General features: G+C 40.1%; 1 protein-coding gene across 5 annotated transcripts in view; it reads right to left on the reverse strand.

Moving 5' to 3' along the window:
- Nucleotides 1–4,853: 4,853 nt before the first annotated feature.
- Nucleotides 4,854–17,235, reverse strand: part of cbx1b (chromobox homolog 1b (HP1 beta homolog Drosophila)) — a 35,489-nt gene continuing 23,107 nt past the window's right edge. For all 5 annotated transcript variants that reach the window (XM_064321406.1, XM_064321405.1, XM_064321404.1 and 2 more), the window contains 3 exons: nt 14,825–14,996; nt 14,635–14,729; nt 4,854–8,802 (listed from right to left, as the gene is read on the reverse strand). In XM_064321406.1, the coding sequence (XP_064177476.1) occupies nt 8,658–8,802; nt 14,635–14,729; nt 14,825–14,996 (412 nt within the window). In that variant the 3' untranslated portion in view covers nt 4,854–8,657. The remainder of the gene's footprint in view (nt 8,803–14,634; nt 14,730–14,824; nt 14,997–17,235) is intronic.

The raw sequence follows: 17,235 nt of genomic DNA on the forward strand, positions 1-17,235 counted from the left end.
TAGTGACAACAGTTCCCTATTTAGTAACCTGGGATGGCAAAACAAGCTTGGGGGTCATCGTCTATTCATTTTGGAAATCCACAGACGACATGAATAACGACAAGGACGAGAAGGATCCAGCAAACAAAATCCACAGTAATTTTTAGTCGAAAATCATACTAACTCCGGGAAGCATCGATAGAACGTTCATTGTTTACTTAGCAATTCCCCTGAGGAATTATCATTGTTGCCTGTCTTGCCATCCTAAGTATTGTTTACAAATGATTGTTATTATCTTCAATTTGGATAGACACTTTGAAACAAAATCCACCTACAAGCTTTTCTGACGAGTACTGGCCAAGCAGTCCCTAAATATAGCCGATGGGACCCATCATGCGCCAGAAACAACTTGAGCTGGACATATGTTCTGCCCAGTACACAGCCAACCAGTGGCGAGATATTATAGTGACAACTGAAAAGCATTTTAGCCGATGAAGTTTCTAACGGTGTATAGTTTGTTAGGCATGCAGGACATGTATTGTTACTCCAGCACAAACAAAACAAGTTTTTGAGTAAGCAAGCTGAAAATGTTACACACAGGCAAGGAAAGTATTTGAGGCTTTATCCTTAAAAAGGTTGTTGTTTTACAACAAAATTTATTTTTGCATTGCCTAAGTAAATGGACTGCATTTATATAGCGCTTTTATCCAAAGTGGTTTACAATTGATGCCTCTCATTCACCCATTTACACACACACTCACACACCAACAGTGAAAGGCTGCCATGCAAGGTACCAATCAGCTCGTTGGGAGCAATTAGGGGTTACACTCACTGGCCACTTCATTAGGTGACAGGAGTGGCACCCGGCGTGGTCTTCTGCTGCTGTAGCCCATCTGCTTCAAGGTTTGACATGGTTTGCATTCAGAGATGCTCTTCTGCATACCTCGGTTGTAACGAGTGGTTATTTGAGTTACTGTTGCCTTTCTATCAGCTTGAACCAGTCTGGCCATTCTCCTCTGATCTCTGCCATCAACAAGGCATTTTCGCCCAGAGAACTGCCGCTCACTGGATATTTTCTCTTTTTCGGACCATTCTCTGTAAACCTTAGAGATGGTTGTGCATGAAAATCCCAGTAGATCAGCTGTTTCTGAAATACTCAAACCAGCCCGTCTGGCACCAACAACCATGCCACGTTCAAAGTCACTTAAATAACCTTTCTTCCCCATTCTGATGCTTGGTTTGAACTTCAGTAGATCATCTTGATCATGTCTACATGCCTAAATGCACTGAGTTGCTGCCACATGATTGGCTGATTAGATATTTGTGTTAACAGGTGCAGTTTGCAGTTGAACAGGTGTACCTAATGAAGTGGCCGGTGAGTGTAGGTGTCTTGCTCAGGAACACTTCGACACGCCCAGGGCAGGGGATCGAACCGGAAACCCTCCGACTGCCAGACAAACGTTCTTACCTCCTGAGCTATGTCGCCCCGTTTAAGTCTAATCAGAAGACTGGTACCTTTGACCCTTGGAAGAAATCACTGGTCTGAGTGAATATTTCTGAGGACAGTTTTAGTTTTGACTCCAGAGCACAGGGCATGTGCAACAAATGACTTAATATATATCGATGAGCATCTAAATACATTCTCAGATATATTTATTCAGTACGCTTATAAATAAGGAGTAGCTTTCTGATTTTGAATAATAAATATGGCCATGTGAAATTGTGGGATTTGTTTGATGTTGATGGGGGTAGAGTATTTCACAAAAACGTAAAGCAATGAACCTCAATCAAACCAATAATAAACTAGTTAGCAAGTATAGTTATTTTCTACAATCCTCCAGACCATCTGCTGCCAGAGGTGACAAGGGGAAAGCAGAGAGAAGGTGGTGACAGGCAGGGGGAAAGAGAGCCAATTTCTGCAAACGTCTTCAACTAGCACGTAGTATTCAATATATTGTATTTTATACCTCTAAACATTCATAATATCATTTGGTTACCAAGTGTCCTTTTGGAGTCTCTAAATGGCCTTTTTGGAAACCTGCCTAGACATAGCAAAGAAAAAAACATTCAGAATGCTCATTTTTGGTAGTATTGGTAGTAGTCCTCAAATTTGAACCAGGATTTGTTGTGGCTGTGGCTCAGTTGTGTTTCTAAACCCACCAGGTACACCCACATGCATTAGGTGAGAAAAAAACATTCACTTACTGTACACTGTGTTTGAGCTTATGTTACCTTCAGACACATTTAGAGTAATTCTGACTTGGAAAACAAACTCGCAAGGGTTACCATTCAGAAAAGACCAGGATTAGTCTGTAGTCACAATAGGGTTCAAGAATAGTAACCGTTTTATTTTGGATGTCATTTTCTGGCTTGTGTCTAAAAAAGGGGGCAACACAGAAGGGGTTAAATCGAATGACACCAAAATAAGGGTTTTTTGTTAGCTGGGCTTCCTGTGAAATTAATTAGTAGAAATCCATCACCAGTTGTTCACAGATGACTGGCTGTTTTAGTAATCCATGAAAGATGACAATTGCACAATGATCCCAACAGCCTGCTGACTATGTTCACTGGCCCATCTCTCACACATTGGTCTGGGCACTTCGAACCCAATTTTGGCACAGTGAGGAATCTGAATCGGTTTCATTTTGAATATCATTTAATTATGAAATGGCACACAATTGCCTGTCGAGATTCTTTTTAGCCTTAGTTGACAGGTTCACGAGAGCTTGATTATTAGGGCTCAAGATAACATCCTTCTGGTAACACTTGGCCTTTGCAGCTATAGCACCACCTGAAGGTCACTTGTGATTGTACACCTCAACAGGCTTTAGTCATCTGTTGTACTGCTAGGGACAAAGGGCAATGCATTCCCCCTACAAATTTGATCACTCTACAAAATCGGTGTTGTGAATCATACCATACTGGGGAGTATCAATATTACTACTGTTTTTTTATGAATCAACATACAATATTATACCCAAACTACAAGAGGTGTATTTTAAATTCAGTCAGGTGATCAGTCTGGCATCTTGCATGTATGAGGGGTGGAGTTACCAAAAAAGACTAAAATACTTAATCGATTAAATTGAAATCAAATGTTAAATCAGATGCAGTCAAATTAAATGTTTCATCGTATAAAATGTTATTAAATATTGAAGTGTAACAACCTGATCAAATGTAATAATCCCTCGGAGATTAAATAATTTACATATTATTTTATCAATGTATTTGATAATCTTGACACTTATTTATTCACTAGAAGTTTAATCAATTTGATGCACTGAAATTCCAATCGCCACTGCTTTTATCAGTACACTGCTGCTTTCATCATCAGGTTCATCAATTCAAATTCTGCTTTCAACACCACTTTTCAGTTTCAATCAAAACTGCTAAAACCAGTAAGCTTAATGCATCAACATACTGACTAAATGTGCTTGTTACCTAGTAGTTAAGCACACATAGCAGTTAGGTACACTACATTTCCAAAAGTATGTGGACACCTGAACATATGTGCCTGTTGGACATCTCATTCCAAAACCATGGGCAGTAATATGAAGTTGGACACCCCTTTGCTGCAGTAACAGCCTCCACTCTTCCAGGAAGGCTTTCCAGTAGATTTTGGAACATGGCTGCAAGGATTCACACTTCAAATCAGCCACAGCCATTAGTGGCACTGATGTTGGGCATAAGGCCTGGCTTGCAGTCAGCATTTCATTTTATCCCAAAGGTGTTTGATAGGGTAGAGATCAGAGCTTTGTGCAGGCCAGTCAAGTTCTTCCTCACCAAACAAGCCGAACCATTTCTTTATGGATCCTGCTTTGTGTACGGGGGCATTGCAATGCAGTAGCATTAAGATTTCCCTTCACTGGAACTAAGGGACCTAGCCCAAACCACGAAAAACAGCCCCAGACCATTATTCCTCCACCACCAAACTTCACAATTGGCACTATGCATTCTGCCAAACCCAGATTTGTCCGTCAGACTGCCAGATAGTGAAGCGCAATTCAAGCCACTTGGCATTGCGCATGATGATCTTAGGCTTGTGTAAGGCAGCTTGGCCATAGAAGCCTATTTCAATAAGCTGTTGACAAACAGTTCTAGTATTTCCAGAGGTAGTTTGGAACTCTGTAGTGAGTGTTGCAACCGAGGACAGATGATGTTTACGCGCTTCAGCACTCGGCGGTCCCGTTCTGTGAGCTTGTGTGGCCTGCCACTTTGTGGCTGAGCTGTTGTTGCTCCTATACATTTCCACTTCACAATAACTGCACTTGTAGTTGACTGGGGCAGCTCTAGCAGGGCAGAACTATAAAGGTGGTATCCTAGGACATTGCCACGTTGAAAGTCACTGAGCTTTTCAGTACGACCCATTCTACTGCCAATGTTTGTCAGTGGAGATTGCATGGCTGTATGCTTGATTTTATGCCTGTTAGCAATAGGTGTGGCTAAAATAGCCAAACCCCCTAATTAGAAGGGGGGTCCACGTACTTTTGGAAATGTAGTGCAGACCCATTATGTTATAGCAATTGAAAAAGTTGCTGAATGGCAATTTCTGTCGCAAAAGCAGTTACTAAGGGGACTAAGCAGTTAGGGTACCACATGATAGCTAAGGTTAGCAACATAGGTATAGTAGTAGCCAACTAGTGTCAACTGTAGCAGTGAATGTTAGCTAAAGCTTACAGTTTTAGTTCCCATTCAGCTTTTTTTTCCTGCATAAGGAAATTTTTGGTGACCGCCACAGCTCTCTGAATCAGTGTTATAAAGAGTGTTGCAACAGGAAATCACCAAACCTGTCAGTCTTGGACTGTTCTGACAGTGGCTGATAAAAATTAGGATTCCATTGGGAGAGTTGGTTAAAACAAGATATCAGACCTGACTATACCAAACAGAGGGGTTTATTTGTCCAAAAACACGGACACAGGTCACCACTTGCTAAAACACTCAAATGATAATGTAGCAGACTTGCATGCAAAAGAACATATATATATAATACATATTCTAAAAAAGTTATTAAAACGTTTCTGTGCCTCAGTGTTTTTATCTTATCCATTGACAAAACCCATTAGAAATGAACAAAGATCAACCTTACATTGTTTTGCATGTCAAACAAGTACAGCAAAACAGAAAACTTAACATGAGAATTCTGCTTTAAATCGTTAACATGTTTAAGGAAATGAACACAAGATCTGGGAATAAGACATGAAGTATCCCTTTTCTCTTGGATCCAAGTTAAAGTAACCCCTTAAAAACAGGACCAGTGTCCCATTGATCAGAACTGAGTAGAGACATGAGACATCTAAGCTGGGGCAAGCACTCATGCATTGACCACTTCTCTGTTCTGGAAAGGCCTTCAGCACATTAGTAATTGCAATACGCCTTTCTTAATACTCAACTGTTCTCTAATTTTTATGAAAATACTAGGCCTCTGGTGAGAATGCTCAAGATTACGTGCAGGGGTTCCAACTCAAATTTACCAATTTCAATTTCAGGATAACCCACGTATGAAGAATTTGTCAGGATTACGTTGAGCCCTAAGGCTGCTATTTAGGCTACTGTATTTTGGGATACTGCTTCAAAAATAGTTTTTACCTACAGTCATGGAATCAATATACAAACGTGTTTTATTTTATAGTACCATCAGTGATATTGCAAGATGTGATTGTAAGTGACGTGGTCCTACTAGCAAGTAGGATGCTCCCTTTTTAAATATGGGAAATGTCTTACACTTTTCACTTTACACTTTTCAAAAGACAGTTGTCAGCATTTTCAAGGACTGTGGGAACCATGCGTGCATGTGTGTGTGAGAGACAGAAAGAGAGACAAGGTACAAATCTCAGAATTGGCCACTGGGAAATGACCGGGCAGTGGAATGAATATTTCATTTTGATCATGCATAATCAGCCACATTAATTCAGTTTTAGCCTACTTTTCATTGCATTAAATTTTCAATTATTAAAATCTGAATTGAAAAATTTTCTGTCATTACTAATACAAGTTAACTTTCTGCACCTCTGGGACTCCTATCACATGTCGGTGTAAATATCAGGGGAGAAAAGAGCCAGCACGTGAGGTCTGCATACAAACGCGCGACATGCATGGTAACTACAGCATTTTATAAAAATGCACTTACCAGTAATCAATGCACAGATTAGTAATTAACCCTTTGAAGAGGAAGTTGATTGGAATGTTTTTTCAAGTTAGCATTCAAACTCCATTGCTTCAATTACCAGTAGGGATTGTTATATCAACATTAGAATGTTTAGATAAAGGACCTATAAGAACATTCTAATCACAAATTTGTGATCATACACCTTCAGGGGTTAAATGATAAACAGCAAGTTGGAGCAACTGGTTTATACAAAGGCATAAGTATATTTACAGAGGAACGTGCATTGTTTATTTCCCAAAGCTATGTATGAAACAGAATCAATTAATCTATGTTACCCCAGTCTGAATACTTGAAGACAGAACAGAAATTGTTCAAATTGAGTTGGTTCTTGCATTATGGAAAGTGCTTGTATTTTATCCAAATAAAATGCAACTGTTTAAAAAAATAATAAAAAGTATTTATCACACCAATATAATGTTTATCTGGTGGGACTGCTTCTCTCAAGCTGAATCATCATTCTTTACTGTACACGCACCTAAAAGAAAAACAGACAGCATACACCCATATATACACCCACAAGGACCTAAGCTGTACGGGCCTCTTCTTTTGCTGTGCTTTCATTAAAAATGTCCCATGCATAATTTTAAAATAGTCATTTTTTGTCAAAAATAAGAAAAAGTCTTTATACACATTATACAATAATGACATGGCAGGAAGTGGTCAAACAATTTTACACATTGTTAAAAAATAAAAAAAAGAAATTCAAAGAGGGGAGAAAAAACAAACAAAAAAACTCCTCATGGAGTAGGTAGATGTGGGACAAGGTGAAGAGAAAGAACTTTTGGAATCGGCATGCTCCCATTGGCTGCTGTACCATGATCTCACTTCTTTTGTTGCTGAGGGTAGTTAGACCAAAACCCACAACACCCTCTTCCCTGTGCGGGGGAAGAGGTCCCAGCCACACACACATACCAACTCAATACTGCAATATTAAGCTGCACTGCATTCAGCTATTCACAACCCTGTCTCCATTTATCAAACAATTACGTAAAAGATGACAGCTGTAGTTCAACTGTTTGTGTATAGGGTAATGGGTGGTCAGTTCTGCGGCCGTAAATTCTTACAAAACTAAGTCACACACTTTTTCTATACTTGAAAGTGTAAGGAAAATGTGTATTTTCCAAGAATATACTCTTGTTTCTGTGGATTTGTTTCTGTGAAAACTATATTCTCCTTGGAAATATTCACAATAAAGACAGCCAAATGTTTATTACAGATTGTCAAGTCTTTGCTGAGAGAATGTAATCTTTCTTACATACTTAAAAGACACAGATTAAGCTTTCTCTGTAGCCAATGGAACTCTGAAGTTAAGCCATGTTCCCAAAATTGACTTTTTAATTCTGGATAAACTAAGCTAGAATTATTCAAACCCAGTCAGGGGACCCGCTGCCTAATCCTGCAAAAATAACATAATCATTGCGTAAAATGTACAAGAGAAGTACATATTTTCCACCCTTTCTTTAGTACATTTGTAACACTTGGCGACTTATGCAGCATTCATAATATCTTAAATCTACACGATGCATTACAAGCACTCGTAACCATACATTATGCGAATATTACAACCAGCTTATCCCATATGGTTTGTTCGTCATAATACTTACCATTGTGAGCTTCATAAACTAATATTAGTTTGTCATAATTTGTTTAATTATTCCCAAGTTTATGCCATGACATTGATCAAATAAAGGCATAATGGAGAACATTTCAAATGTCTATCAATTAAATCAAAGAGAACTTAAAACTCTTATTTAGAGAAATTCCTTTGAGTATTTGTCTTTCTTCCTTTGCCTTTGACATTAGCAAGGCAGTACGGTTTTATTTGTACCAACCTAGTTCAATTTGCTAACTATGCTTGCATTACCTAATAACCAATTACATTCATTCAATTCATTCAGCAAACTGCAAAATGATAGTGAAGTATTCTGGTAAATATCTGCTACAAACGTACGAACATTTGGAGAAATTAACTGGCTTATGTTTTTACTAAGTATTCTCATAAGACCAACTATTCGATTAATAGATCACTCATGAAACTACTGAACTTAGAGGGCCAGTCACACAGTGATTTTTGTTATGTATTTTGAGGATTAACTGTAGAATAGCAGTATATTGTCTGTTACCATCAGTGCTGATCAGAAAAGCAACTCCAAACCTGCACTGGCTGTGGCTCTCCAGGGCCACAGTAGTGTAGCTACCCAAACACAAGAAGCCACGGCTCCTGGCCTCAGCTTGATACCCAAGATAGAAAAGGGATACTGCATTTCCCCTCCCTTGCCAGCTCAGCTGCAGCTGGTGGCCTGAGTTTTTCCATATTACTGGCTCCAGTGAGCTGCCCCCACCCACTGCTCCTCTGCCTCTGTGCTGGGAAGCTCACCTCTAAAGTCCAGCAACTGGTTGGAACACCAGAAAGCAAAATGGTAAAATACAGAAATAAATGGTCATCTGTGACCCTTTGCCTACCACCCCCCACCCCACCCCACCCCACCCCAGCCCACCCCCCATCCCTCGCCTAGTTCTTGTCGTCCTTCTTCTCCTCTTCTTCAGTTGGGTACGAGTGCCATGTCAGCCGCTCCTCATAGAAGGAGATGACCACTTGAGGACACTTCACGTTGGCCTCCTTGGCCGGTACCAGGTCCGCCTCATCTGAATTCTTCCTGTAGGATGAAGGGAAAACAAACTTATTCCAAAAACCACCTTCAGGTCAGGATTTCACTAATGCATTCACGAGGGCATCTATGTGCATTTGAGGCCAAATGTTTACATACAACTAGGCTAAAGACAATTTTCCACAACTCCTCACATTTCATGTTACCATACATTTCCTCTGTTAAGTCAATTAAAGTATCTACTTTATTTCCATAAGAGGTCATTTCAAAATAATAGATAAGAGAAAGATTTATTTCAGCTTTTATGTACTAAATCAGATTTTCAGTGGGTCAAAAGTTTACATACACTTTGTTAGTATTTGGCATTGTCTTTTAATTGCTAAACTTGAATAAAACGCTTGGGGTAGCTCAGACAAGCTTTTCAGGGCAGTCCACAAATTTTCTATGGGATTCAGGTCAGAACTTTGTGATGGCCACTCCAATACTTTTGCTTTGTTGTCTTTAAGCCATTTTGTTACAACTTTGCAGGTATGCTTAGGATCACTGTCCTGCTGGAAGACCCAGTTGCGACCAAGGTTTAACTTTCTAGCTGATGTCTTGGTGTTGCTTCAGTATTTCGAGATAATCCTCCTTCCTCATGATGCCATCTATTTTCTTAAGTGCACCAGTCCCTTTTCCAGCAAAACACCCCCACAACATGATGCTGCCACCTCCATGCTTCACAGTTGGGATGGTGTTCTTCGGATTAAAAGCCTCACCCTTTTTCATCCATACATAGTCCTGATCATTATGGCCAAACAGTTCAATTTTTGTTTCATCTGACCAGAGAACACTCCTCCAAAAGGCTAGATCTTCATCCTGGTGATCACCTGCAAACTTCATTCTGGCTTTTATATGCCGGTCTTGGAGTAGGGGCTTCTTCCTTGCGCAGCAGCCTTTCAGGCCATGGCGATGTAGGATTCGCTTAATGGTGGATGTAGATATTTTGGTACCTGATGCCTCCAACTCCTTCACCAGTTCCTTAGTTGTTGTCTTGGGGTTCAGTTGAACCTTTTGATCAAAGTTCGTTCATTTAATTAGTTCATTTGTGCCTCCTTCCTCAACGATGCAGTGTCTGTGCGGTCACAAGATTTTTATATTTGCATACAATTGTTTGTACAGGTGCTTGTGGTACCTTCAGTTGTTTGGAAATTGCTCCTAAGGAGGACCCGGACTTGTGGAGGTCCACAATTTTTTTCTGAGGTCTTGGCTGAGTTTCTTGGATTTTCCCAAGGTATCAAGGGAAAAAAGGCAGTGGCTCTAAAAGTAGGTCCTTAAATACAGCCAGAGGTGCCAATTAACTCCCAATTATGACAACTGGCCAATTAGAAGCTTCTAAAAAGTCATTACATTAATTTTTGGAATCTTCCAGACTGTTTAAAGAGACAGTCAATTTAATGTTTGTAAACCTTTAACCCACTGAAATTCTGATAGATTTATTTCAGCTTTAATTCACTGTCTCGAATCGATTGTTTTAAAATTACCTCTGATGTGAACAAAGTAGATGCCCTAATTGACTTGCCAAAAGAAATGTATGGTAAAATGAAATGTGCAGAATTGTGAAAAACTGAGTTTGAATTTCTTTAGCCTAGCTATATGTAAACATTTGGCCTCAACTGTTATTAGTTAAAGGTACAGTGTGCAGAATTTAGTGGCACCTAACGGAATGGACTTGGCAGAAATGGAATATAATATTCATAAGTATGTTTTAATTAGTGTATAATCCCATGAAAATAAGAATAGTTGTGTTTTCGTTACCTTAGAATGAGCGCTTTATATCTACATAGGGGGAGGGTCCTCTTCCACGGAGGCTGCCATGTTGCACCGCCATGTTTCTACAGTAGCCCAGAACGGACAAACGGCTCTAGAGAGGTCCTTTCACGTTTTAATTTTTTTTCCGCGTTTTTAATTTTGGTGGGCGGTGGGAATGCACCGGTTGGAAGACGAAGAAGAAGAAAGAAGAGTCTGAGTGGTCATATATTGTCTTGGACAATCCGTTTGTGAAATATACACGCATTTGTGATGCCTGGGTACCTTCCAAAATAGCTGTGTGTAATACCACACGTGCTGTTTCTGGTGTTGTCGCCCTTTCTAATACAGTCTGGCTTTATTGACATTCATTTATTCAGTAGGTGAGAGCATAAGCTTTCTAACGATGTATAACATGTCTAATTTTGCTTTTGGAATAGCGTTTTATTGGGCAGCGTAATCGAAAGATTTGTTATCGCATTCACTCTGTGGTAGCAGTAGAAGACGCTGCACCTAGCGAAACGTTGTCAACGATTTTTCGTAATTTCTTGGAAAATAATATTGAGGATTTCTTGGCATAGCTATGCCATATGTTTGCTGATAGACCTAGCTGACATCATTTTCCGGAGCAAAACGGAAGCAGATAGAAATATATCATCGATTTACTGTCTCTGTCGCTATCTACTGAAAACAGATAAGATTTCATCATTGCTATGTAAGCATTACTGCTCAAAATATTTCAGTTATATACGTTATTTTTTAAATTGAGCATCTTTAAATAGGTTAGTTGTATTTTATAATGAGGATATTTCACACTGTAATGTAAGCGTTAGATAGTAGTGTAATAGTTTTTGTGACGCATCATGTCTTTCTATGATTTACCATGCAAAGCAGCTAATGATAGCTAACATTAGCTACCACAATGCGGAACAATTAACAATCATAATTGCTATCTTACTTGTAAGCTATGACCTATAGTTTTACAGACTAAATAACTAAATACACTTTATAAACAGAAAGTTCAGTGGAAAGCTCGCTCTGAGCTGTGATTTAAAAAAAATTATTTTATTTTATTTTTTTACTCTTTTTACTGCAGATTTTTACTCCTTTCATGGTTTTATATAACACTTTTAGAAGCCTACATTTTTACCGGTTTGTCAGTGTGCCTTTTTAACAGGGGAGACGTTTTTTTTTTAACTGTGGAAACTGGTCTCTAGGCTAAAGACAACACCCAGCTACTGCCAGGTTTTAATTTTATACAGCAAGCTCTAGCTGGTCTTAAACTTGTTTTGAATACCAAAAAAAATAAGTACATGATCTTTTCTACTTGGAATACAACTATGCCAAATGCTTCCATATCCTCATTGACTGGAGCTCAAATTGAGAAAGTTCAGTACTACAAATATCTGACTATATCAAATATCAAAGTATCTGACTGGATTCTCTTTTAAAACAAAAAAAGAATTACCAACCCATGCACTCAAATAAGTTTTGACAAACCATATAACAAATATATTGGTGCGTTGGCTTCTCAAAGATAATTATAGAAAGGAAAGACGGGAGCCCGCACTCTCAATGAATGATATATAAATTATAATTGTCTATGCGACAAAATCATTTTCATTGTATTTTATTCCGATTTGGACAAAGAGACAGACGTGTTTCAGCCTAAGCTGTCCTCTGAGGACAACAATCTTACCCATATGTGACTACGGGGATGTCCTGTACAGGCATGCCTCTAACAGTATTTTAAGGCCCTTGGACGCAATTTATCATAGCGCATTGCGCTTCATTACAAGAGATGGTTTCCGAACACATCATTGTGCTTTATATAGTTTGTTAGGGTGGTATTCTCTTCATTATAGAAGGAAGCAACATAGCATTTTATTTATTTATAAAGCCTTGCTGGGCAAACTTCCTCTCTACCTGACCAGGCTTCTGTCCATCAAAATCACAAGTCATCGTACCAGATCTCAAGATTGGATTACGTTAGAAGCACCCAGAACTAGAACAAATCTGGGTAATACCGCTATTAGCGCATTTGCGCCTTATATGTGGAATAAATGTCAGGATACACTAAAGCTAGATTGTCTTATCACGATCGAGTCCTTCAAGAAACTAGTGATGGATATGATACTAAAAGCCGAATGTACTTGCCTTTAGTGATACATTAGGACAATAAGATCATTATTCCCTGTCTTTTTATGTTTTTTTTCATATATTTGCACTTGGTGTATGTGAATTAATGGTATCTTAACTGTAATTTATGTTTTGTAAAACTGTCACTGTAAATGTTTATATTGTAATCAGTGCTCCTCTGAAAAAGGGACCTTGGTCTCATGGGACTTCCCTGCAATAAAGGTTTCAATCGATCAATCAATCAATAAATCTATCAAGGAACCTCATTTGACACTTAGCTACTCGATGCTGTCGTAGACGATGACATCATGTTTGGAACTTACAGGCCACCGTAGCTTCTCCAACGTCGTTGGAAAGGGAGGGGTGAGGGGAGGTGAGGGGGGGTATTCAGTTGGTTGCAATTTGCAACCTTCCCGCTAGATGCCACTAAATCCTACACACTGTACCTTTAAGACACTGTAATGGAGCATTTTTTGCATGTGCTCCTATTATTTCTGCATGCAATTCAGAATGTAGATTACCTTCCATTATCATTTTTAAATTTTTTTAAATAAAAACTTTGGTTGCGCATTGGCAGATTTCAGGTTTCAGTTAAAAATGTATCCACAGGGCCGTCTGGGTAGTGTAGAGGTATAAGCACTCGCCTACCACCGCAGAGACCCGGGTTCAGACGTTCCTACGAACACAATTGGCAGTGTTCGCGGGTGGGAAGCCGGTGAAGTTATGAGTCCTGATTGTTGCATTAGTGACTCCTACTGGTTGGTCGGGGCTCCTGTTCAGCAGGGAGGGGATCTGGGGGAGATAGCGTGAACCTCCGCACGCGTTACGCTATCCCTCGCGGTCAGGTGAAAAGAAGCGGCTGGCGACTCCACATGTATCGGAGGAGGCATGTGGCAGTCTACAGATCGACAGAGGATAGTGCATCGACCAGGACCGTGATATGGCAACAAAAAAAAAAAGGTATCCACAGGTCCACGGTTTCCTAACGTAATTGTGTTTGTCAAAATATCACCCAACAAACCAATCAATAAGACCATGTATATTCATGGCATAAGCAATATAGCCCCTTTCTGGGCTTGTAATTTGAACAAAGAAAAAACAGCAAATACAGGGGTCCACAGGACTGAATTCAGGATGGCCTGCAATTGGGTATTAAAAGAGGCAGTTGATTTCACCATTGTACACTGAAGACCACAGCGCTGGAGAAGTCACCATATTGGGATAAGAGACAGCCCTGAGGTAGTAACTTTGATTTGGATGGCAACAGTACCTACACTTGTCTTTGAATGTCTCAGACCATAGCCAAATATAATTTTGTCCACATATTGTGCATTTTGTAAACCAGAAAGCTTTCTTGCTACACTATTCAGCAGCAGTAGTTCTTCAAAAATATTGGCTTTGCTGACAAGGAACCATGTAACTAACTGCAAATACAAACAACAAATCAGTATTTTCCACAGTCTGCCTGATGTTAGCAACCCATACTGACATTACAGTTGTTTTAAACAACTTCAGAAGATAGAGAACACATAAGTTAGCTAGCCCAGCATGCTTGCATGCCTAGCGTGAGTGCTAGAAAAATGGTCTACATTAGGCTATTTGTCGGCTCCTTTCCCTTGGCCATGGCACTTCTTTCCAGCATGAACCTAGTGGCTGGTACAATACCTTTGAGGATGGTGTCAAACCATCTGTTTGACCTAGAACTTAACTACGTTTTCACAGCCATTATGTATACACTGAGCTAAACTGTATGGACTAGGCTCTGTGCTGGGATCACTTCCTCAAAGCCTGCTGAGGTAAAACGCTTAATCGTGTACTTAGAAACGTGTGATGCCCTTCCATCAAATTTAATATATTGCCGTAGCATAAGCAATAGTTGAAGAGTAATTGAAAGGAAGCTAAAGGAGGAAGAATAAGCAGAAGGACCAGCACTTAACAGATGGCCTCACGCACCATTTCATGAGAAACATCAGTTCTCCACTGGAATCGGTCGCCCCAATGATGCGTTCTGGGTCCAGACCTCGAGCAAACCCACGGAGCTTCTCTGGCTGCAGGAGAGATGGTAGAGTTTGGTCTCCGGATTTTCCAGCGGTGCAAGGTGTGGTGTGGTCTACTCAGTTGGGCGGGAGGCCATTAATCTCACCTCGTCTTTCCTTTTCTTGGGTCGGCTCTCCTCTCCGGCCACTGCTCCCTCTGTGTCCGAGTCGGCCTTCCTCTTGCCGCCGGGCTCGTGAGCACTCTTCTGGGACTGCAGGAACTCCGCAATCAGGTCTGGGCAGTCCAAGTTGTCCTCTGGCTCCCACGTGTTGTCCTCGCTGTAGTTGTGACACACAAATGCTCATTGATTTTTATGCTGTGGTTTAAGATTGGGTTCATGAACTATTCAGCCTCCTTGCTCAGCCTCCTTGCTCTAGCTACTTTGGTGTGAATAAAAAAAAAATGTAGATTTTTAGCGCGGATTAGCACAAGGCCAGTTCACTACTGCAACATTCTCTGTCAACTCGGGAGGACACATGCTTGCTGCACAGGTACCTGCAGTCAGCCACCTCTTATTTTCACTCGCAAGCCCCAAGACAGCTCAGCAATGCAGACAGATCGCAGTTGCTTATATTGGCGACTGATCAGAATCGCCAATATAAGCAATAAAGCAGATTAGCCTGTTGTAGGAAACCCTCCCTCCCTGCGCAATTTACAGCTAATTGTTCATAGCCTCACAGTACTGACATACACTGTAAGACCAGTGTCTATAAACTTTAAAGGGACAGTCCACTAAAAAAATAACGACGAAGAGAACAGCAATTTCAGAACAGCACTCATTTGGTTCCAGTTTCAAAAAAAAATTTTTTGTTACTTGTATTTAAAATGTTTGCTGGCTCTCTTGCTCCAAAGTCTAGCTTTTTGAAGGAGCAGTTGACTGCCACTAATTATATCTGAAACCAAGGCATTCAAGTGACAGCAAATACATAATCAAGACCACAACTCTGGATACTAATGTTGGTACCATGGACTACACAAAGACGCTCCAAAAACTACAATAACCTTGCGCCCTCACACAAGGGTGACGCAGTTAACCACGCCTCCTACTGCAAATTTAAAATCTACAGTAAGCCAATACTGTAAAACCGAAATGACACAATCCCCAATATAAAAATGAGGATTTGCCATGGTCTCACTCTCTCTGGTAGTGGCATTACAGCTAACAACACCTAAGGAGAAAAACTCTGCAGATTTTTTATGGAATATTAACCCTTTGCATACACAACTCCTGATCACAGTTGTGGCATTAGGATTTAGTTATCCATTGAAATTTCCAACATTACGTTGGAGGCCGTTACTTTCGGGTAACTGCTTGAACTGGCATACTGAAAATGGCCGGATCTTCTCAGTACAGAGGTACCAACAATCTTTCCTCTGGACAAGGCCAGAGACGCGGATCCAGGACCCAGCTACCCGCCTGGACCACGCGTTATTGTTTCCTGCACCAACAACTGGACCGTGGACAATTCCTCAAAAGGGACGGTGTGCAGCGAAAACTCCGGTGTTGAGTATCTCATGATACTCAACCACAAGTAAGACTGTAGCATCTGGACACAGATTAGTCTGTTAGTTATAAATGCGCGATTCTGATAACTGTGTTTAATAAATGTTGTTTAATTGTACCCAGCTGTCTGCTTCATGTTCCTTGAATGTTGATTGAAGCCACAATATTCTATTACAAGAACCGCTGCCTTCAGAACCTAGTAATAAAAATATTAATATTAAAATATTTGATTAATGATCAAATTGGCAATATTTGATTAATCTAACCAAGTTAACCATTAGCAGACCTGCCAAACTTGGGAAAATATTTTGAGTACCACAATAGTCAGTGTAACGCTTAGTTCACATGCTTTCGCACCACTTCGCTTTGCACACGGTCATTTCCCCACTCATGCCATATCAAGTTATTCAACATATTACATCGGCTATGAAGAAAACAATACAATCATATATTCTTGAGAATTCCTTTAATGAAAAGACAGACATATTTACATTTTGCATCATTCATCACCTCTACTTGCAGTGGCACTTGCTCTTGACTGCTTAGCCTCATAGTTTGCTGACTTGGCCTTTCTGAGCAGAGCATCACACTGAAGCCTTCCATATGACAGACAGTTCCCTTTGCAGCCATGCTCACCTTTGCAATGGTCACTTTGCTCCAACAGAGCGTGCACGATTCAAAGTTAGAACAGGGAGTCTGGCATTTGAGTTACTGCAGCTAAATTACTCCATCAGTTATTCACACATTAGCAGTCTCGTAACGAGGCTAATCACAGCGTATGCGAGCTACTACGGCTAACTATATAGGCTATACAGATTTATCTCATTAGGATATACCGCTTGAAATGCATCATCTCGTAAAGTTACCGAACACGTTTTAACGTTTTATATGTTAAAATTACGGTCACATTTTTGTGCTTGATTATAACTCCCCCACTTCCTATTTTACCTCAGCAATGCAGCGTTACGCCATAGTGGATAATAATGTACCGCTGCGTATCAGTGGATGTTGAG

Source organism: Anguilla rostrata, chromosome 2 (genome assembly GCF_018555375.3).
Source record: "Anguilla rostrata isolate EN2019 chromosome 2, ASM1855537v3, whole genome shotgun sequence".
NCBI lineage: Eukaryota > Metazoa > Chordata > Actinopteri > Anguilliformes > Anguillidae > Anguilla > Anguilla rostrata.